The following is a 24,203-nucleotide window of genomic DNA, read 5'->3' on the forward strand; positions in this document are numbered from 1 at the left end:
TGTAACCTGCAATACTTTATTTCAGGACTCCTTGATGAATAAAAAAGATAAAAAGGACATCATTTATTTAAAATAAAAATCTTTTCTAACAATATACACTACTGTTCAAAAGTTTAGTGTCAGTATTTTTTTATTCATTCTTTTTAAAAAAAATACTTTTATTTAGCAAAGATGTGTTAAATTGATAATAAAGACTTACATCGATAGAAAAGATTTAGATTTTAAATAAATGCTGTTCACAGGTTCTTAAACAATATTTTGCAGCACAACTGTTTCTGTATTTTTGATCAAAAATAAATCAGCCTTAATGAGCATAAGAGACAACTTTCAAAAACATTACAAGTCTTACTAATCCCAAACTTTTGAACAGTAGTGTATTTGATTAAAATTAAAATGTAATACTGTCACAATGTGAATTTTGGGTGAAGTATTCCTTTCAGGTTTTTTTTTAATCTTGATTATTGCTGCGTATTTTGAATTCCTTGTACACTATTATTTTTTTTTAAATCAGAAATTGCACAGAAGTTTGTTACTTTATTTATCTTGTACACCTGATGTTCTGTTCAAGGACAATGTGTGTGTGTATAAAAATAAAAAAAGTGTGTGTGTGAGGTGGCAGTTTAATTAAAGCAGTACATTTAACACTTTAATGACAGGCTTTAAGGTCATACACTGAACATCCTTAATGTGCTAGGAAAATATTAATATACAAATGTGCCCTGATAAAAGATAACAGACTGTAAAATCACAACAATGCTATCAGTTACTCTTTATTATGCAATGCTATCCATCCCATGTCTAGCTGCCAAACTTTATCAGAATGTGCTGTGTATAGCTATAGTTGGGGAATTTGATCTAGTGCTGAATAAAAACAATTGAGAAAACAAGCAAATCTTTCTCTTACTTGTAAAAGTGAATTGTGTTACTATTATATCAGCCTAATACAAGTTTGGAATAATTCAGATTTTTAAAGATATTTTAAAGAAGTCTTTTATTCTCACCAAAGCTGCATTTATTCTAAAAAGAAAGAAAGAAAATAAAAACAGTAATATTGTGAAATATCATTACAATGTTCCATTCGAAATCATTTTAATATGCCTTTTGATCAAATAAATGCAGCCTTGGTAAACATAAGAGACTTCATACTTATTCCAAATATTTGACTGTTGGTGTACAGAATGCAATAGCAGTAAAACCTTCACCATTCCCAGTGGTTAGCTGCACATTTTGCATGTCATACACTCTTAAAAAATAAAGGTGCTTCACAATGCCATAGAAGAACCTTTTTCGTCTAAATGGTTCCATAAAGAACCTTTAACATCTAAAGGAACCTTTCTGTTTCACATAAGGTTCTTTGAGGCTCTCTCCAGATTATAAAAAGGTAATAAAGAGATGGTTCTTTAAAGAACCTTTAAATGAATGGTTCTTTGTGGAACCAAAAATGGTTCTTCTATGGCATCGCTGAACCTTTTAAAGCACCTTTATTTTTAAGAGTGTAAACCAATAATGTTATCATCATGATACCATGATCAAGTAAGGCTTAGGTGCAAATATTAGGTTTCAAGGTTGCTCTCCAATGGTGTCCGGAGTTTCCCTAGTAGTTCCGCAGGAGCCAGGTAGGTGCAGATGAGCCTAACTGGCTGAAATAAGCCCACCACCAGGGCTTCTCAGTCCTCTCCTCCCCATTCTCTCCCAGCTCCCTCTGGCTGTACTGCTCAAACTGATTAAATGGGTCAAAACGCTCATAATTGTCCAGCTCAGGGATGTTAAAGTAGTCAAGAGAGGGTTCTCGTAGGACCTTCTTCAGCACAAAGTCCACCCGGCCCACCAGTGTGCTCCTTGGCAGGTTAATGCGCTTGCTTACTTTAGAGTACCCAGAGGCAGCTGCAGTTACAATGTGGACACCAGGATTCAACAGTCTCCAGTAATCACCATCCTCAGCTATAGATAGAGACAGAGGCTTTAGCAACACTCATTTACGTCTACTAGGTTTGTAAAAGTGTTATAACTTAGTTATAAATAGTTACCTGCAGTGATATCATGTCGCATCCCTCTAACAGATATTGTGGCTCCTTTAATGCCATTTCCATGTTGATCCTTCACAATGCCTTTTATACCTCTGTGGACCTGCAAGTAATTTGACAGCTCTTTTGTGATGAGTGATTAATTTGCTATTTACCTTATCTGTTACTGTAATTAGTGTTTCTACAGTTTCTGCATGTAGTGTCTTGTCTAAAATTAAATAAATAAGTAAAAGCACAGAACAAAGCATTAACTGTTCTTCATCTGTCATGGTGTGTTTAAATTACGCTTACAGTGAGGAAAAAATTATTTGATCCCCTGCTGATTTTGTCTATAATTCAGTCTATAATTTTAAGGGTAGGTTTATTTTAACAGTGAGAAACAAAATAACAACATAAAAATCCAGAAAAGCGCATTTCAAAAAAGTTATAAATTGATTTGCATTTTAATGAGTGAAATAAGTATTTGATCCCCTATTAATCAGCAAGGTTTGTGGCTCCTAGGTGTCTCTTATACAGGTAAGGAGCTGAGATTAGGAGCACTCTCTTAAAGGGAGTGCTCCTAATCTCAGCTTGTTACCTGTATAAAAGACACCATTGACTTCCATTAAGCGCCCGCAAGGTCTCCCTTCTCAAGAAAGCACATGTACAGGCCCGTCTGAAGTTGAACATCTGAATGATTCAGATGAGACCAAACTCAAGCTCTTTGGCATCAACTCAACTCACCATGTTTGGAGGAGGAGGTATCTGTCCAGAGAAGCAATCAATCAATCAGATTCCAAACTCTCCACCATTGCCAAGACCAAAAAGCTGTTCAAGGATATCAAGGACAAGATTGTAGACCTACACAAGGCTGGAATGGGCTACAAAACCATCGCCAAGCAGCTTGGTGAGAAGGTGACAAATTTTGGTGTGAGTATTCGCAAATGGAATAAACACAAAATAACTGTCAGTCTTCTTCGGTCTGGGCTCCATGCAAGATCTCACCTCGTGGAGTTTCAAACATCAGAACAGTGAGAAATCACCCCAGAACTACACGGTAGAATCTTGTTAATGATCTCAAGGCAGCTGGGACCATAGACACCAAGAAAACAATTGGTAACACACAACGCAGCGAAGAACTGAAATCCTGCAGAGCCCGCAAGGTCCCCCTGCTCAAGAAGGCACATGTACAGGCCCGTCTGAAGTTTGCCAATGAACATCTGAATGATTCAGAGGAGAACTGGGTGAAAGTGTTGTGGTCAGATGAGACCAAAATCAAGCTCTTTGGCATCAACTCAACTCGCCGTGTTTGGAGGAGGAGGAATGCTGCCTATGACCCCAAGAACATCATTCCCACCACCAAACATGGAGGTGGAAACATTATGCTTTAGGGGTGGTTTTCTGCTAAGGGGACAGGACAACTGCACCGCAGCAAAAGGATGATGGACAGGGCAATGTACCTTACGGGCCAGGGCATTGAAGCCAGCCAGGGCATTGAAAATGGGTTGTGGATGGGTATTCCAGCATGACAATGACCCAAAACACACAGCCAGGGCAACAAAGAAGTGGCTCAAGAAGAAGCACATTAAGGTCCTGGAGTGGCCTAGCCAGTCTCCAGATCTTAATCCCTTAGAAAATTGGTGGAGGGAGCTGAAGATTGGAATTGCCAAACGTCAGCCTTATAACCTTAATGACTTGGACTTGGAGAGGATCTGCAAAGAGGAGTGGGACAAAATCCCTCCTGAGATGTGTGCAAACCTGGTGGCCAAATTCAAGAAATGTCTGAACTCTGTAATTGCCAGCAAGGGTTTTGCCACCAAGACTAAGTCATGTTTTACAAAGGGGTCAAATACTTATTTCACTCATTAAAATGCAAATCAATTTATAACTTTTTTGAAATGCGTTTTTCTGGATTTTTTTGTTTTAACTGTACTATTAAAATTATAGACTGATCATTTATTTGTCAGTGTGAAAACATACAAAATCAGCACTGTATAAGAGTCAGAGTTCTTTGTAGTAAAAAATATATTTAGCATGTAGGGAAGTATAAAATAACAAAGATAAAAGTTCAGCATGTTGCAATTCATGCTTAGTTCAATGAGCCAATAGAAACATGAACTCACAAACTCCATGAAGCTGAGGAGTGCCTCCTTATTCCTACGCCACTCAGGGTAAAGCTCCTCCTCGGAGGGGAATTTATCACAGCCCAGCTCCACAGTGATCTCATAACAGTTACTGTGCAGGTAGTTAAAGTCGGACATCCCTGATACAATATCAGACAAGGGAAATACAAATTGAAATATATAGACAACAAAAGATGCCAAATGTAGGTGTGTGTGTCAAACTACACCCAGATAACTTAATTAGACCTCAAAAATATTAATGGAAAGTGTTTACCTCCAGCAAAGCTATACCACTGTGCTCCATTGGTTATCCCTCCTTTATTAGCAAATGAGGCTCCACATCTCTCTGTGTCATTGTTGGACATAGTGGCATGGGCATCTGCATACGTCCTAGCCAGCTGCCTAAAAATCTACACACATCAAATGACTCGCAAAATGAAGTTATTGCAAATGAAGTGCATGCAGGTGGAGGAACATTCATTTACTCACTTGTTCATCTGGTGTGGGTGAGTACATCTTTTCTTCATGGTCGTGTCTTGAGAAGTCAAAGGGATATGAGATGACCAGTTCTCCTCCATGAAGACTGGCAGATATAACGAAAGGATTGGATCTTATCCACTTCATTATAGCATACGTCTCTGGTGCAATAACCTGGACCAAAAAATGTGTGAGTTATGAATAAAAGTAATAAATACATGCAATTATGTGTAATATATTTACAAAATGTTGTATTATATTTCATTTTTATTACTTCCAGAGTAATATGGCTTTTCCAATTTTTCAAAGGTTATACAGATATTCACACAGAACATGAATCAAGTGTATTTTTTGTTGTGCGGCTGTGTGTTTGATAGAGATGGCTGTGCATTTATACTTCTACCTTATTTAACCAGTAGGACTCAGGGATTGGGATGTGATCACTACGGAAATGTCTGAAGCGACGGCGGTTGTAGAAGATGGAGGTGAGGTCAGGGAAGTTGCGGTTCAGATCAAGATTCTGTGCGTTGGCCCGACCGCTGGTCCACCCATTGTACTGATGACCCTATATGTTACAAATCTCATAAGTCAAAATCCATGGGCAAAATTGTACAAGGTTCAGAAAGAGTCACTTAACATTTAAAGAAATAGTTCACCCAAACATGAAAATTCTGTCATCTTTATGGCCCTATTTACACTACACTGGGGTTTTTAACTGCCTGGTTACCAACATATTTCAGAATTTGTACTTTTGCGCTTCACTGAAGAAAGAGATGCTTACAGGTTTATAACAACACAGAGGTGAGTAAATGATGACAGAACTTTAACTTTTGATTGGACTATTCTTTGAAGAACATATAAATTACTCTTTTTTTAAGTCACACGTTAAACATTTACTACACATCAAACTAGATTACTAATTAAAGAGTTTAACACATAGGATGGATCAGAACGTCCAAATGAATTCAGACATTAAGAAAGAATGTCAAAAAGAAAGCAAGTGTTAAAGACTGTAGACAATAAATGACAAAAAGACAGAAAACATCAGAACCAGGCAAAGATTTGTCTGTTAGTGTTAAATGAATGGACCAACACGGTTTATCTTCTTATTTGCAATAGATTTTTATGTTAGCTAATCTAAATTAATTTTGGGGGGAATTATTTTTATATTTCATTAAAAAAGCAATTATTATTAATTATAAAAATATAAAACCTTTTTTGAATTTCCAACACAATATGGTATATTCTCAAAGGAGACATCGGATGTCCATTTTCCACAAGTTGGTGTGATTCTTTAGGGTCCTCATGAAATGTCTACAACTTACTTTGGTTAAAATTCCTCACTGGCTGTGTAAAACAACACCTTTTTTACCTTGTCAAAATAGCTCTGTTCACAAAGACCCATTTAGGTGCTTGTCTCTTTAAATGATAATGAGCTACAACTTACTCCGCCCCTCTCTTCAATGTTTTGTGTATTTGGTGGCACGTTACCATAAAAACCCAAACTAATCCACTGCGTCCTCAGTGGCTCTGATGTTGGGAGAAAATGAAGACTGTTATGTTGACTATTATATCCAACCACAAAAATGACAGACAGCGTAAAACTGGCTGAGGGCGGAAATATGTTAATACGTAATGGTCTATCAGCAGTCGTGGGATTTAAAAAGAATTTAAATGGATTTTTATAATTGTAGGGTGGTTGTGTTCACACACTTCTAAGACACATGCGAACACCATGTAAAAAGAAATTTTGCATCTGATGTCCCCTTTAAACAACACCTGTGGTGATCAGTATAAAGATTTTGGGATTTAGATTAATCTACTATTAGTTTTGCAAGCTAATGTTAAAACACTGCTGTGTTATATGACAAAGAAAATGATTTAAATAAATCTACTATTAGTTTTGCAAGCTAGTGTTAAAATACTGCTGTGTTATATGACAAAGAAAATACAGACAATTGTCTATTAGAGCGGTTAGTCAAGGCCTCCCTCTACCAGTTGTCTTTTTCAGTTCATAACTGAATCACTGGACCAATTGTACCTTTTGTATGCTTGTCATTTAATAAGCTGTAAAAAACAATTGTTCCACAATAGGAAGGGCTGTGGTTGCCCTTACATGGACTTCCTCCGAGGTCTGACCTGTTCCGGAGGACACGCTCTGGTGCAGGGAGCTTGCTTTGGTCAGTCAGCCGACAAACAGACAGGCAGACAGACTCAGACAACAAAATATTTACTTCCTGGTTGATGTTTTCGGGGTCGTTCCTATCGGCTACCTCAGAAGCGGCAACCTCATAGCCGTCAGGATTCATGGAGGGTAGGATATGGATGCGTGTGGTGTTGATGATGGTCTGAATTCGCTCATTGCCCAGCAGATACTCAGAACATAGATACTGAGCAAGGTAAATCAGCAGCTCCCGGCCGAGAACCTCGTTTCCATGCATGTTCCCAATTAATTTGATCTCTGGCTCCACTAGAGGGCCACGAAGAGACAAATGGAAACAATTGAATGCATCCTTGCTGAATAAAACTATTAATTTCTTTTATAAAAAATCCCCAGACTTTTCATAATAATAGTGTAATTCATACTCACATAGTTCATGTTGTCCAGGGTTGCTGGAGAATTCAATAACCAGTAAGTCTTTTCCTTCCACACTACGTCCAATGCTATATGTTTGTGAGATTTGGGGGCATTTTGCTGCTGTCTTCTTCAGGACGCTGAACATCTGAGCATTGGTGTGGTAAGTGAACTGAATGACAGTGAAAAGACCACCATCAGATATGTTGGCAAAGGCCACTTCCTGCTTATCTGAGGGGAGAAAATTACATTAAAATACATTTTAAATGCCATGTACCACTTATCCATTAAGATAATAAAACATCATGAAGTTATGAAAGGCAACCTATTTGTGACCCTGGACCACAAAACCAGTCATAAGGTTAAATTTTACAAAACTGAGATGTATACATCATTTGAAAGCTCAATAAATAAGCTTTCTGTTGATGTATGGTTTGTTAGGATCTGACAATATTTGGCCGAGAAACATTTATTTAAAAATCTGGAATCTGAGGGTGCAAAAAATCAAAATACTGAGAAAATCACCTTTAAAGTTCTCCAAATTAGGTTCTTAACAATGCATATTACTAATCAAAAATTACATTTTGATATATTTACAGTAGGAATTTTACAAAAAATCTTCATAGACATGATCTTTACTTAATTTCCTAATGATTTTTGGCATAAAAGAAAAATCTAAAATTTTGACCCATGCAATGTATTTTTGGCTATTGCTACAAATATACCCCAGCGACTTAAGACTGGTTTTGTGGTCCAGGGTCACATTTAATATCTTCACAATTGTTAGGATAACCTGCATTTATGTGATTTTTACATGACTTTAATTTTGCTTACCTCTTAAATCTGACAACGGGTCATAACAGCCCTCCTCATTGCCAACAAAGAATCGGTCACAGTCCAAAAAGTAAGGCCATGCCATCTGGATGGCCTCGAAAGCATGAATACAGCTCTTTTTCACCATTTCACACGAGCTGCGGCATGGTTTCATTAGTTTGTTATCTTGACAACGGGGAGCCAAGACTGAGCAGCCCAACAGACGGATGTCTGGAGAACACTCTCCATTCAGCAGCCCGTGGATCACGCTCAAGAGCAGGTACTCCGCACCCATCTCTAAATCCTGCCGTGAACGATGGCCCACAATGTTGGGGAATGTGGTGTGGCTGTAGGGCATATCCTGACAGTAACCAAGCACCATCTCTGTACACTGCGCTAGGGATGGGAAAGAAAGAAATTAATTTCAAAAGAATGTAGTCAGTCTGGTCTAGCAGTATTTGAATTTAATATGGAAACTTTAATAGTCAAGATTTATTATATTTGCTTCCAGTTCGTGGACTGGAATATTTTGTGGAATGTCATCTGCAGTGGAATGTTTTAATATTACATTATAAAGGGAGGGCCTCATTTATCAAATATGTGACCCTGGACCACAAAACCAGTCATAAGGTTAAATTTTACAAAACTGAGATATATACATCATATGAAAGCTCAATAAATAAGCTTTCTATTGATGTATGGTTTGTTAGGATAGGACAATATACATCTATTTGAAAATCTGAAATCTAAGGGTGCAAAAAATCAAAATACTGAGAAAATCACCTTTAAAGTTGTCCAAATTAAGTTCTTAACAATGCATATTACTAATCAAAAATTACATTTAGATAGGTTTACAGTAGGAATTTTACAAAAAATCTTCATGGAACATGATCTTTACTTAATTTCCTAATGATTTTTGACATAAAAGAAAAATCAATAATTTTGACCCATGCAATGTATTTTTGGCTATTGCTACTTAAGACTGGTTTTGTGGTCCAGGGTCACATATATGAAATAAAGAAAAGTATGTGACACTTATAATGAGTATTGGTTGTTTGAAGAAATAGTTCACGAAAAATTTTTGGAAAATTTATCTTCATGCCATCCAAGATGTAGATGAGTTTGTTGCTTCATAAGAATAGATTTGGAAAAATATTATCATTACATCACTTGCTCACCAACTCGATCACCTCTGCAGTGAATGGGTGCCGTCAGAATAAGAGTCCAAACTGATGAAAATAACCCAGTAATTCACATGATTCCAGCCTATCTATTAATACCAAGCACTGTTTACAAGTGAAACAGTCCAAAATAGTTCTAAACAAATATACACTACCAGTCAAAAGTTTATGAACAGTAAGATTTGTAATGTTATTTTTAAAGAAGTCCCTTCTGCTCACCAAGCCTGTGTTTATTTGATTCAAAGTACAGCAAAAACAGTAACATTCTTAAATATTTTTACTATTTAAAATAACAGTTTTTTATTTGAATATATTTTAAAATGTAACTTATTCCTGTGATTTCAAAGCTGAATTTTTAACAGCATTGCTTCAGCCACTAATCCTTCAGAAAACAAAAAACATTTATTATTATTAAAACAGCTGACTAGAAATTGTTTAGGTTTCTTTGATGAAAGTTCAGAAGAACAGCATTTATCTGAAGTTGAAATCTTTTGTAATATTATAAATGTCTTTATCATCACTTTTGATCAATTTAAAGCAGGGGTCCCCAAACTTTTTTCTGAGAGGGCCACATAATTTTCATTTCTTAAATGGGGGGCCGGGTCGGTTTATAAAAGAAAATTCCATGGGCCGGACTGACTACTATTATTATTATTATTTTATTATGATTTTACCTGTATGCTAGAATAGTTTATTATTTTGTTATGCACCACACAGACAAATTATTTTTTTTTTTTTTTCAAAAGATATACAAGTGCATCTCAAAGTAGAATGTCATGGAAAAGTTAATTTATTTCAGTAATTCAATTCAAATTGTGAAACTTGTGTATTAAATAAATTTAATGCACACAGACTGAAGAAGTTTAAGTCTTTGGTTCTTTTAATTTTGATGATTTGGCTCACATTTAACAAAAACCCACCAATTCGCTATCTCAACAAATTAGAATATGGTGATATTCCAATCAGCTAGTCAACTCAAAACAACTGCAAAGGTTTCCGTCAAGCTGTCAAAATGGTTTCTCAGTTTGGTTCACTAGGCTACACAATCATGGTGAAGACTGCTGATCTGACAGTTGTTCAGAAGACAATCATTGACACCCTTCACAAGGAGGGTAAGCCACAAACATTCATTGCCAAAGAAGCTGGCTGTTCACAGAGTGCTGTATCCAAGCATGTTAACAGAAAGTTGAGTGGAAGGAAAAAGTGTAGAAGAAAAACACCAACCGAGAGAACCGCAGCCTTGAGAGGCTTGTCAAGCAAAATCGATTCAAGAATTGGGTGAACTTCACAAGGAATGGACTGAGGCTGGGGTCAAGACATCAAGAGCCACCTCACACAGACATGTAAAGGAATTTGGCTAGAGTTGTCGTATTCCTCTTGTTAAGCCTCTCCTGAACCACAGACAACATCAGAGGCGTCTTACCTGGGCTAAGGAAAAGAATAAATGGACTGTTGGCCAGTGGTCCAAAGTCCTCTTTTCAGATGAAAGCAAGTTTTGTATTTCATTTGGACATCAAAAACACTGAAGTCCAGTGTTACGTTTCCACAGTGTGTGATAATTTGGGGTGCAATGTCATCTGCTGGTGTTGGTCCACTGTGTTTTTTGAATCACACGTCAAATTCCTCAAATGCTATTGAGTCATTTTGTCATCACTCTGTATTTTCTAGCTGCCTCTTGCATCACCTCTTTGATTGCGATGACACATTATGTTGAATGTACCATTCTGTTGGTGAATTTAACAAATAATTAGGCTATGTTAATAACTAAGGGAAATTTTAGTTTGAAAGCCAACCTTTATTATCAAATACTGTACCGACATGATATAAGTAAAACATATTTAAAATTACATTTTCAAAATATGTCTCTGGCATTGTTCAGAGGGCCAGTCCAAATGTGGGGGCGGGCCGCATCCGGCCCCCGGGCCTTAGTTTGGGGACCCCTGATTTAAAGCATCCTTGCTAAATAAAAGTTTTTCTATATTTTCCCTTTTTTATCAATTAGCTTTGATCACAAAAATAAATTACATTTTAAAATGTATTCAAATAGCAAACAGTTATTTTAAATAGTAAAAATATTTCAGAATATTAATGTTTTTGCTGTATTTTGGATCAAATAGGCTTGGTAAGCAAAAACGACTTCTTTAAAAACATTAAAAATCTTACTGTTCAGTAACTTTTGACTGGTGTATCGGTGGATTTTGATGTGAGAGGACAACGCTGGATAGAATTTTTCGGTGGAAGAAGTATTAATTATGGATTATGGACTCATGTTTTGTCCAAAAGTGACAGTTCAAAATGCCTTAATGATGTACAGTGTATATACACAGCGTTTTGCTTCACAAGATTGGTGGACTGAAGTCATGTGGATTACTTGAGGATTATTGTGATGCTTTGATCAGCTGTTTGAACTCTCATTCTGACGGCACCCATTCACTGAATATGACCCACTGGTGAATAAGGAATGTAATGCTAAAGTTTTCCAAATAGGTTCAGATAAAGAAACAAACTCATCTACATCTTGGCCTGACAGTGAGTAAATTTCCATTTTTGAGTAAACTATTCATTTAATATATCACATTAATAATTTAGCCCTTTAAAACTAGTAATACATTGTGCCTTTGTATACGGTATCTTAAATCTTTCACTAATTTAGCCTAAGGTCTTTAAGACCATATCATGTCTTTCTCTTTCTACAGTGATGTATCGACAAGTCCCATCATGCAGTAGTGTTTGGTATTCAGAGTATATTTCTCCCCCATACCTTACAGCCTAGAACTGTGAAACACTAGACTTTTTTGCACTTTAAATTTTAGTAAACCAAGCAACAAGATACACAGAGTACAGAGTAAAAAGAAATACTTACGACTCTCTTCTGCAGGTGTTCTGCATCTTCCTAAAAATAAATAAATAAATAAATAAATAAAAATAAAAATTCTCAGAGGATGTTGCAACTGCTGAAACCGTTGCAAAGTCTGGTATCTGGAGGTAGATGGCAGTAGAGTACACAGTGGAAAGAAAGCACTTTCTGCAAGAATATTGCATGACAATTTCAGGCCATCGCACACTTGGTGCGTGCGTTTGTAAACAAGCAAAACGTTATTTGACCTTTGAGTATTTATGCTGTCAATCAAAAGTTTGTACACACCCACTCATTCTTTCATTCAACGCACTAACTCATTCAACGCACTAATTCCAGATTTTACATTAATAATGTTTTAAAAGTTTTGAACCAATATTTTATACTAGCATTTTGATATCATTATTTAAAACTAATATATATATATATATATATATATATATATATATATATATATATATATATATATATATATTTAGTTCAGCTTCATGAAGTGCATCTTGGGATGCTTTTTAAACAGTATTTAAACGTGCTCGTATCTTAAAAAAAAAAATAAAACACTGATTTAAAAAAAAAAAACATAATACTAATATTGTCGCAGTAACAGTAACAACAACAATAATAATACATTTCTAATCACAATTTATATTGGTCGAAATTTTAGGCATTTAATTTTAGAAATTTAAACAGGAGACACAGATAACAAAATGTATTTGAGATCAGGAGAAACTTCATTCAAAAGAGTGGTCAAGACTTTGACTAAGCAGTGACTCTATATTGTAGACCTCCCAGGTTTTGCCCCACATAAAATTGCATGAGTTATCTGTAGCCTGCTAAAGTTAATGCAACACTGAATGAATGTATAACGTTACCCATTGCTGCTTCTTCCGGAGTGCATCTTCTTGGGAGACTCAAGCATGTCGTCAATGCGCTTAAAAGCATTAAAAGCGTGAACATTTTGCTGTCCATAAACTGAATGATGTGGCAGTCGCAACGACGTACAAAGTTGATCATCTTCCGAAAAGTCCCGCTACCCCCATCGCTTAAAGGAGAGTCTACGCGAGCACCGCTGCCAAATGATCAAATTACAGCAAAAAAGTTTCTCCGCGGTAGGCGGCCGCTCTTCTGCTGTGTCCGGGACCCACTGTAATTACAGTCCTTTAGGAAAGCCTGACTTCACATTTACCTCCTTGTGGTTTAACCTAGACTCATTTCAAAATAGCTGACCTTGTATTTATTTATTTATTTACTTAAAAAATTGAGTTTCTTTTCATCTTCAAGAACTTGAGTTTCTCTGTGTGTGGTAAAATTCACTTGCCTGGACAGTTTTCAGAAAGGCACATGTCCACCCGGCTATATAAAGCCCTACTCTTTACTGTTTCAGACCTAAATCCAAGACATGTGGTAGCCTAGGAACTCAACACAATATGCAACACAATATATAGTTTAAATTCTACAAGGACAACAAAAGTTTTTCCTTTTGTTTTCAGTTGTACATATTTTCTTGTTTGTTGTAGCCTATGTCATAGGTCAAAGAACACAGGGCAAAGTTCTTTGTGACTATCTTTACGAAATTCCAAACATACACTGTATAAATATTAACTTAATGTGTTGAATTAAATTGTATGAATGGTTGACTCAAGCTGACTGTATTTGGTTGCACCAACTTGTTGAAATAATGGGACATCCTTTTTAAGGACAAGATTGTCCTGAAAGGGACAGTTCACCCAAAAATGAAACTTCTGTCATTAATTATTCAACCACATGTTGTTCCAAACCCGTACAACTTCTGAATCTTAAGTACACAAAACGTTTTTTCCTCCCTAGAAATCCATAGAGAGCGACACAACTGACACATTCAAGGTCCAGCAAGGTAGTAAGGACATTGTTAAAATAGTCCAAGTGACATCAGTGGTTTAACTTTAATTTTACGAAGCTAAGAGAATATTGCACAAAGAAAACAACTTTATTCAACAATTTCTTATCTTCCCTGTCAGTTTTAGACGCATGTTTACGAGAGTATCACAGCACATGCATGTGGTGCTGCTTATCCTGAAGCCGGCATTCTGACATAGAACGTCCAACTGTATATTCTGGTTCAAATGAGTAAGGCTGGGCAAAAAATTGTCGGTCATCCAGACCTGTTTACAGACATGTACGAAGTTGTTGAATCAACTTAAAATAATTTGTTACCTAGCTGCCTTATAATTTTAAGTTCAGTCAACTCAAAAAAGTTTAGCTAACTTAAAATGTTAAGTTGTATTAAGTGACAACTTAGATATTTAAATTGATTCAACAGCAAGGTAAGAAATTATTTTAAGTTTACTCAACAAATTTTATTTATTTATTTATTTATTTTATTACAGTGCATGCATCTTCCTCTGCTTGTAAACAAGGCACAACGCATCCGGGTTCTGTGTCAAAATATCGGGTTGGGATGTAACCAGTTGCATGTGACAGCATTACAAAATAAATGTTACTGTAATCGATTACAGTTACTTATGAAAATGTTAACAATTACAAAGGGAATATTTCTCATATTAATATTTTGTATTTCTTGTTACGATTTTAATACTGTATTTAACCCGCAGAATGATCTCAAACTAAAAAGTGGTGCTCAAGTCTGATTTCATTGCGGGTACGAATTAAAATTAATTTATTATAATCTTTAAGTAATGAAGGATTTTGAAAGTTTGACATTAATCAGTGTTGAGTACTACTGTAAGGTTAACCCTGCCTGCTTTAAATTTTTGGAAATGGTTAACAGTTAAAAACAGTTAGAAATTTAGAGAGGTAATCATAATGTAATCACATGTAATCAGTTATATTAATAAAGTAACTTTTTAAATAGACTATTACTGTAACCTTACATTTAAAAAGTAACCTTCCCAACACCATGCTTGGTATGATAGATGTTTCATACGATTTCTTTGCTTTCACGAGACTGTCAACTGTCATTTGAAAAAATAGCAGTTTGATGAGCATGAAGAGAATACTTAATCAAACAGAAACAGAAATTTTAAACTATATGTTAAAATTTACAAGTTAACACCTTTTCAAGACTACACTGGAGTGGATTCAGAACAGTTTTCAATGTACTTGCGGTCCAGCCAAAGGCTGCACTTGGCAGAGTTAGGTTCTAAATATTTAATAATTTAATTACATGAGAAACGTAGGCTTCTCTTCATGCTATTTAATGCACCATTATGGTTTGTGTGTGTGTGGTCCTAGTATTTCTTATGTTATGGGAACCAAATGTCCCCACTGGGACAGAATATTTTTTCTTTTTGGTCCCCATGAGAAAAGCAGCTTAGAAATCATACAGAACGGGGTATTTTGAAAACTCTAAAAATGCAGTAAGTTTTCTGTGAGGGGTAGGGTTAGTGGAGGTTTTCCCCTTAATAAAAATCTAAACTAATCTTATGATGAAAACGTACCTGTGGGAACTTTGTCACAAAATGTGAAATACATACCTCCATGTACATTTCGTGACATTTTCAATGTGAAATGTCCACTGAGTGGCGCTAAAAGAGTGTTATTTTTTTTTTCCTTAAACAGATGAAAATACATATGGTATATTTTATGTGACATTGGTTTTGTACTTGTCACTGCAGTTGAAATGTCTGTTGAGCGGCGCTATAACTCTAATGCTCTGTGATGTTTTAAAATAACGTATCATCTGCACTACACCTAAACCTACCCAATAGTATGAACAAAAGCAAATGTGACAAAAAACGCAATTGCAAGCATGCCATTTTAGCTTGTTTTTCAGACATATGGAGCTGTAATCAAAACTGTGTATGAAAACGATAACAAGTGCTCGCTGTTTTACCACCTGTAATGTTCATTTCTGTTGGAAACTGCAGTGGTATGTACATATTGGTACGTATTTTGCATTTTGCAGTAAGTGCAGATCTTTATTTTTTACAATGATAAAATACCTATACAACTGTTACGTTTCCACTATAATTTTAATTCAGAATGTACATTATAATACATATTATATTCCTATGCTGTGAATAAAGAGTCATACATTTACAACAGATAAGTGTGCAAAACTTCATGGTCTGAACTCAATAAAAAAAATCCAGCGATTGGCAAATGTTTTGACCTACCAAGGTTTTTACAGACAGAACTGATACAGTATACACTACTATTTCAGAAATTATAAGCAGTTTGGTGTGGCATTCAGCCACTGACTAACCAGCCCACCGCTGAGCACAATTTCTGAAGGTGTCAGTCTTTTTCACCTTCTCTAGTGACAGTTATCCTCCATCAGCTTGTTAACCCTTTGTGAGTAGCATTCATTTTCCATGCCCGAGGGAGTGCTGTGACCAGAAAGTGTATATGAGTTCCGTCCCAAAATCCTGTTGCACACTCCAAAAAGGGCCTTCTTATATTGTTGCCGCAAGAGGGAGTAGACGAAAGGGTCAGAGGCAGCTTTTCCATACACCAAGCACTTGCTCATGATTCCCCAATAACGGTCGATTTTTACTGAAGGAGCCAGTTCAGTCAGTCTAGGAGAAAAGAATGATTTCTATTATTATAGAAACAATTAATATGGCACTGTACTAAACAAAATGAATTAGTATTTTCTAGCATGCAGTGTAGTAGTCGGATTAATACAGAGTTTTATTCATGTTTAAATCATGTTTTTACTATGTTATCATGTTTTTTATTGTGTTTTATTCTGTTAGTTAGCTGTATTTTTAGTTATTTTTACTTATTTCAAAATATCCCAACTGCAGTTTAATTGAGATTAATTGGAATGCACAATAAAATAAACATGATTTTTGAAAATTGTTAGAATTTGTATCTGTTTTTGCAAATGAACTCTTCATTATTAATCATATTACATAATAGGGCCTACTTGCAACAAACGGTATAATTATTATTATTATTATTAATAGTATACATTTTTTACATAGCAGTAACAGTGTAAATGTTCAGTAAATTGACTGTATCCATTGATTTAAGGTATGTACATATACAGAAATTGTCTTTAAAAAATAAACATACTTTGAGAAATATTCACTGGAGTAAAAAAATGTGACAACTAGCCCCGGTCTTCCTTGTATTGTTATCCATATGAACACTTACTGCGATTGAATTATCATAATAGCTGTTTCCATCATGTCATGTAAAAAAGCCTGCATTTATTTGATCCAAAGTACAGCAAAAACAGTAAAATAAAATATATATATATTACTATTTAAAATAACTGTTTTCTATTTGAATGTCTTAAAATGTAATATATCCATATGATTTCAAAGCTGAATTTTAACTCATCACATGATCCTTCAGAAATCATTCTAATATTCTGATTTGCTGCTCAAAAAACATTTATTATTATTATTATGTTGAAAATTTCTACAGTTTCTTTCCCAAAGAAGAAAAAAAAAACATTATACAGATGCCACATTTTTGAATGGTACAGTGTTGGTATAAATATAAACAGCAAATCAGTATATGAATTCTGAGGGATAATGTGACACTGACAACTGGAGTAATGATGCTGAAAATGTAGCTTTGATCACAGAAATAAATTACATTTTAAAATATATTCAAGTAGAAAGCAGTTATTTTAAATAGTAAAAATATTTCACAATATTACTGCTTTTGCTGTATTTTGGATCAAATAAATGCAGGCTTGGTGAGCAGAAGAGACTTCTTTAAAAACATTACAAATCTTTTGACTGTGGTGTATCTGTTCTCACAGATACTATATCATGCCAAAAGTATGTCTATTTTTTTTTTTTATAATAGTAATTAATTGTATTATTTTATGGTCTCAATTCTACTAAAATGTACTGTTATATTGCAATACCGTGTTATGACATAGGGGGCGAAGCACAGGACGAACGACCCGATGAATATGCATATTTTCTTAGTGGCCCTCCGTCTTCTTTTCTTCTGCTCCAGTAAGCACCGTTGCTTCACACTAAAAAGTTTTAAAGAACACGTCACGAATACCCATGCTTATAATATGTAAAACACAATACTGTAAAATTGCTGTTATATAATGTTTTAAATGTACCTTGGATGAATGTCGACAAGTAGTAAAAGTGTCTGCACCGTTATAACATCAATCCTCTTACAATGGAAGCGCGCTACTTGTAGCACTTTCAGGTAGGCAAAGCATAATATGAAAAGCGAGAGGGCGAAAGTACATGCGTGGAACACCGTGGTGAACACCACGAAGTGACCGTGGCTCTCGGCATCTTCTCCCAGGTGCACGGTGCATGATGCGTACGCGGGACTATAATCGACCAAAGACAGCAGAAGAGCAGTGAGCGAGAATGCGAGCGAGTGAAGCCAGGCATAGCTGACCATTAGTGCGGCATTCTTGAGTCTCATTTTACTAGAATAAGTCAAAGGAAAAACAACGGCTATCCAGCGGTCTATGCTGAGAGCTGCCATGCTCAGCATTGTGTTGGTAGTCAGAAAAGTATCCATAAAACTCACTGTATAACAAAAGTGGTCGCTGAAAGGCTTTTGGTGTTTCACGACCCCAAGCAGAGTAGAAGGCATGTTTAGTACAGCGATGAGGATGTTGCAAAATGAAAGGTTCATGATGAAGATCCCCGGCACCTGTGCACGAACTTGTGCGCTGCAGGTGAAACATACTAACACCAGCACGTTCGCCACGAGTGACACAACAGCAATGACAACGATGAGTAACTCTAGAAATATATCCAATAAGTTCATGTCTCCGTCCAAAGTCAACAGCAGCTGATTTGTCGTGAGTTTTTGCTTTTGCCCGTGATCTCCCTTTGGGTCCTCGGTGGCTCATCTTTGCTGCTTTCCATTCTGCTTTGGTAAAAACGAACGCCGTTAAGTATCGGTCATTGTCGATGAGTGCTGTCCAGTGTGCTGAAGAGGTCTGGCTTGATTATCGTCGCATCATCACCTTTAATTGAACTGAATCCTGTCGTCCACATCTACGGAGTTGAAATCGTAATGTTTGTTTGATTTTAAATTAGCCACTATACAACACGCTCGACAGTAGAAGGCGAGTTGTGAGAGCGCAGTCGGAACGCGTGCTCATGCGCATTGGAATTATTCTTCTCTGAGCGCTCCGGCTCACGTGCAGCCAGTTTATTACATGTGACGTTTGCTTGATAAACTGCACTTGAGCCAGCGGGAGAGATTGTCGATGGAAGATATGAGTTCTTTAAAGCCAAAGGAAGTTGAGCTCTGTTCAAAAGTAAAATAATTCATGTTATGCAGTAGCATATACCTTTTGCGCTTTGTGAAATAAAAAAATATCTCAGAAAATACTAAACTTGTTTATACACAATAAAGGCATCACAAGTAATGGACACTGACACCAAAAGACTGTCAAAAACAGCCAAAAAATATGTTTTAATCCATAATAAGGCTTCCTCCAGTCAAAAAGTCCATCCACAATTCATCCACCATCATTTGTTCAGAACTTTTTTGGACTGTTTTAACAAGTAAATGTGGCTTGATTTGTGCATTTTTCTAACCTGATTCAGATGAAAAGCTGCAGTTTGAAGCTTAAGAGCATGAGGAACCAAATTTCCCTTATCTTTTGACATAGAAGAAGTCTTTGTATGCTTGATACATCCTGGAAGTTTCATAGCTTAAAATGTCCTCACCATCAATGAAAAAACATAAATGTAATAACCCATAGAAAATGGCTTGTTTGAATCCAAGGTGCAGGGTGACATTATCCGGGCACAGATGAATGCGAGTGCCATGGAACGTCAAAAGCAAATTGAAAATATTGCTGCAAGCAGCGATTATCAGGATTCAAGCACTTTAAGGCATTTAAGCAGATATGAAAAAAGACATTATTTAGCAAGCCTGTAACCACCTTAATCAATGATTTAAAAAAACAAACAAACATTTTTTTTGGCAAATCCAGGTAATTTACCACATAAATATTATGTTTTTTAATGCTTATGATTGTTATAGTGCCAGCTGTGGTCCAATCTCCTTAAGAATCACCTGTTGCATGTGCTCTCCAGGTTTTGTGTTTTGAGTTTTCCTTTAGGTTTTATAGGATTTTGGATACATTTGGACAGGCCCCTTTACTAAATGACCCCATTATAGCTTCCCAAAAGGTAAATTTCAACCATTTTTGATAATTATTAACCTAGAGAGTCCAGAGAATTGTACTGCAATGTTTTTTTTTTCCAGATTGAGCGAAATACCTAGGGCTAGTTTGCAAACATGTTTTGCAACAGGTTTTTTTTACATCTTGTCAAACGTTTAACAAACAATTTGACAGCAGTTGTCCAGAAGGAGAAGTTTTATCTTACGATACAAATATCACGTGTATGTGTGAAAAACCTTGTAACGTACAATCGCTTAGACCCTAGAAAAATGTGATATCGCGTTCATCAAACATTTTGTTACAATCAACCTCTGTTAACCTTGTCTTATAGGTGCTCAATCTTCATTGGCCAATGGCGGCCATGTTTTTGTTTGTTTTTTGAGATACGATTGTAACAAGCCTTGGTGATGTTGTTGGTGGTGGTGTGAGTAGTACTACCATCCCTCCCAGTTTAAAGTCTCTGTGACTTACGGTTTGGTCTGCGCCATTAGTTTTACGTGGAGATCGCTGATCCTTGGTCTACACTATAATTACTATAGTGTTTTAGCGCTACTCACTTGAACCCCTAATTACAATCACTGTCGCTATCTTGTCTAGACTGGATACAGTATACAGATGCACGTTTTACTTTCTGACACAGTCCATGTGCTGGAGTCTGATGTCAATAGGACAAATGGAATGAAAGAACATTTGCTTTGACGTGTTCAAGCTCACGTCTTTTTACATATATCAGAAGGATCCCAGCGTAAGGAACAAGTGGATAGTTTATTTTTATTAGCATCCCAGATCGTGTCAAAGGAGTGATCAGAGCATTTTGTTTTGTTAATAAGACACAGTGTCATGGAGAGTTTGCAAAAAAACATTTGTTGAAAGATGAAGCGCTATTAGATCTGACTGCATCACAAACTGTAAGTAAATGGTTTCATAATGCTTTGTCTTGAAATTACAGTTTTATTATGATTGTGTTGCCAAAACACTCACATGCAATAGCGAAGTTGCGGAGCCTTAAAGGACCCGCCACTTAAAAACAGGTAGTTTTAGACGGAGGGTCTGAATGAGGGTTGAAAATAATCATTTTTTCTACATATTTATTTATATTATTTTTTTTTGTGTGAACAAAAAAAAGAATACCTAAAGGAACATTTTAAAATAATAAAAAAAACATGTCATGAACCATTTAAAAACATCTTATAATTGGTTTGTTTATTACAAACACAGATTTCGCTTCAGAGATGTTAATAAATGGACTGGAGTTGTGTGAATTACTTGTGAATTGTTGTGTTTTTATCAGCTGCTTGGAGTTGGGCTCTCATACTGATGGCACCCATTCACTGCATATCATCCATTAGTGATGTAATGCTAAATTTTTCCAAATCTGTTTCAATCTGTTTGGATGGCCTGAGGGTAAGTACATTTTCAGAATTTTTTACATTTTTTGATGAACTATTCGATTTAACAGGCTGGAACCTAATAAAATGGAAATAAAGACTAATAAACACCTGAAGTTAGCTGCTGATCAGTGAAGGATTGAGAGGTACTGTAATTTATATATTGCACAACCTCTTGCGAATGGTACTGTAATGGCTTTTTTGATGGGTACACAACATTTTCCACCTCCTTCTGCATTTCTTACTTTCTTGGGAGAACAAATGTGAAACACGTGTTTCTTTTATACGCACATGCAAACACATGCACGACTGCTCTCAGCAGGTAAAGCCAGGGCTATTTTTTCATCATCACCATGGCAACTTGTGAAGTTATTTTGGACTTTTTCTTTTTCCATCTTTGAGTTTGTTTTCCTACTTATTTAATCAAATGAAATCAAATGAAACATGTCTGCCATTCTGGTTTATGTACTAAACCCCAAATAAAACAGATTACAACACCATGTACAGAGGCTCAAACAGTGCTTGAAGGGATAGTTCACCCAAAATGAATATTTTGTCATTAATTACTCACCGTCATGTCGTCCCAAACCGTACAACCTTTGTTCATCTTCAGAACACAAATTAAGATATTCTTGATGAAATCCCAGAGCTTTCTGACCCTGCAAAAATATCTTAATTTGTGTTCCGAAGAAGAACAAAGGTCTTAGTAATTAATGACATAATTTGTGAACTCACCCTTTAAATGGTTTACTGCCACACACTAAGATAATAGGTGTAATGCTCTGGTTGTGTTTTGCTTTTAGCTCTGATAATAGTTATTTTACAGTACGTTGATGGGAAACCTCTTTAGAGTGCAGAGGAAGTGTCCTGTGGTAAAGAAGGAAACCTTTTTGTGTTCAAATGTTCAGACCCTGAGAGGACATTACGCAATAAAGTGCTGATGGCAGAACCACTTAAGATGTCAACAGTCAGGATATACCTTGCTCTTTCACTCCCTCTCTCTATTTTCATATATATAAAGAGCGAGGGGCATTACATAACAGGATGTCTAGAAGTCAGGATGAGGTTGTTTATTTTCCATATGGAGGTGTACTTTACTGTACAATGTGAGTCAGAAAACTGAATCACATCCACATGGACACCTCTAGCCATTTTTCCTCGAATAAACAACAGTAGGCCACAACAAACACTATTCTCAAAAACACATATTTGTTTTTCTGTCAGAGTAGAGAGTTTCCATCAACTTACTGTTTTTATACCAAGATGATATTTTCTAATCCCTGCCCTTTGTAGAAACCTTTCTGCATTTAGGTGAAGAGACAATATGACCCCGGACCACAAAACCAATTATATGGGTTAATTTTTTGAAATTGAGATTTATATATCATCTGAAAGCTGAATAAAGTTTTCCATCGATGAATGTTTTGTTTTGTTGATACAACTAAAATCTGGAATCTGAGGGTGCAAACAAATCAAAATATTGAGAAAATTGCCTTTAAAGTTGTCCAAATGAAGTTCTTAGCAATGCATATTACTAATCAAAACTTAAGTTCTGTTATATCTGTCTTTGTGGAACATGATCTTTACTTAATATCCTAACGATTTTTGGCACAAAAATTGATAATTTTGACCCATGCAATGTATTTTTGGCTATTGCTACTAATATACCCGTGCTACTTAAGAATGGTTTTGTGTTCCAGGGTCACATATAGCAGGTTTAACCAGCTATTTTCCCCATGATGACTGATAGTTAGCACCCACAATGATGATTTCACGTTTTATCATCTTTGTGGGAATAGTGATGTATAGGAAAAGGTGACATATGCACATCACATTGTCATTTATCGTGTCAACAACAGTAAACCTGCGCTGATCTGATCCTGGATCACATCTGCTGCTAAATTTTAGTCTATATCAAATTAAGCGACCTAATAAAATGCCATACAATCAACAGACTGTTTGCTAACCAAAGTAAACCATGTCTTCCAGTATTACACACCATATTTGTCAAAGGTACAATAGGGACACTATAATTATGTTTGAATTTACTGTAAACAGACTTTCATTTATTAAAAACAAGTAGCGAAAACACATAAGAAAAAGAGTGGAAGAGGAAGAGATGACTCTTTGTTCTGCTGTTGCTTCAGTTATGTTAATATGACAAGACAGGTTGACCATCCACCCCCTACAGCTTCCCTACACCGCAGGCACACACACACAACAGGCTGGCTAGCATTTGAAAAAGATCAAACTATTTCATCCATGTATCGATGGAAAACAATGCACTTTTAGTTAAGAAACACCTCCTAACACAATTTTTAATTTCTCCATGAAAATCAAATGATATTGTTGATATAGTAATGATGTAAATTACTCAAAATGAAGTGGACATTGTAATGTAAACAGTCTATATTTGCAAACACATACAGTAAACTGAATCTCTGTGTAAAGAAAATTTTAACAATCTGAAGAATGCTTTTCCTCTATAAAGAAGATTCCGAAGATTTTACGGATGTTAAAGGTTCTTAATAGAACTGTTGCTGCCGATAAAGAAGAATGTGTATGTACTATATATTTTATATGTACTGGATTTATACATTTTATTTTATATGTACTTGACAAATACTAAAATCTAAAAAAAATTAGGTACACAAACCACTTAAAAGCAACATGTTTTTTTTTTCTCTGCACTGCAGTCTTTAG

At 35.8% G+C, this 24,203-nt stretch overlaps 2 protein-coding genes across 3 annotated transcripts; both read right to left on the reverse strand.

Annotated features, from left to right (window-relative positions):
- Positions 1 to 521: 521 nt before the first annotated feature.
- Positions 522 to 13,084, reverse strand: cpz (carboxypeptidase Z). Of its 2 annotated transcripts, none has more exons than XM_073842091.1 (11): positions 12,902 to 13,084; positions 12,036 to 12,065; positions 8,013 to 8,387; positions 7,194 to 7,409; positions 6,877 to 7,073; positions 5,007 to 5,168; positions 4,616 to 4,777; positions 4,401 to 4,536; positions 4,127 to 4,266; positions 2,028 to 2,127; positions 522 to 1,941 (listed from the first exon to the last, which is right to left on the reverse strand). In XM_073842091.1, exons 1-11 carry the CDS (start codon positions 13,041 to 13,043, stop codon positions 1,595 to 1,597), a joined length of 2,007 nt encoding a protein of 668 aa, XP_073698192.1. In that variant the 5' UTR covers positions 13,044 to 13,084; the 3' UTR covers positions 522 to 1,594. The 2 variants fall into 2 exon arrangements, with proteins under 2 accessions (XP_073698192.1, XP_073698191.1); XM_073842090.1 differs by having other exon boundaries at positions 6,838 to 7,073.
- Positions 13,085 to 15,981: 2,897 nt separating this feature from the next.
- Positions 15,982 to 19,074, reverse strand: gpr78a (G protein-coupled receptor 78a). Its single transcript, XM_073843106.1, has 3 exons — positions 18,067 to 19,074; positions 17,857 to 17,970; positions 15,982 to 16,546 (listed from the first exon to the last, which is right to left on the reverse strand). Exons 1-3 carry the CDS (start codon positions 18,735 to 18,737, stop codon positions 16,285 to 16,287), a joined length of 1,047 nt encoding a protein of 348 aa, XP_073699207.1. The 5' UTR covers positions 18,738 to 19,074; the 3' UTR covers positions 15,982 to 16,284.
- Positions 19,075 to 24,203: the final 5,129 nt, after the last annotated feature.

Source organism: Garra rufa, chromosome 6 (assembly GCF_049309525.1).
Source record: "Garra rufa chromosome 6, GarRuf1.0, whole genome shotgun sequence".
In the NCBI taxonomy this organism is placed as follows: domain Eukaryota; kingdom Metazoa; phylum Chordata; class Actinopteri; order Cypriniformes; family Cyprinidae; genus Garra; species Garra rufa.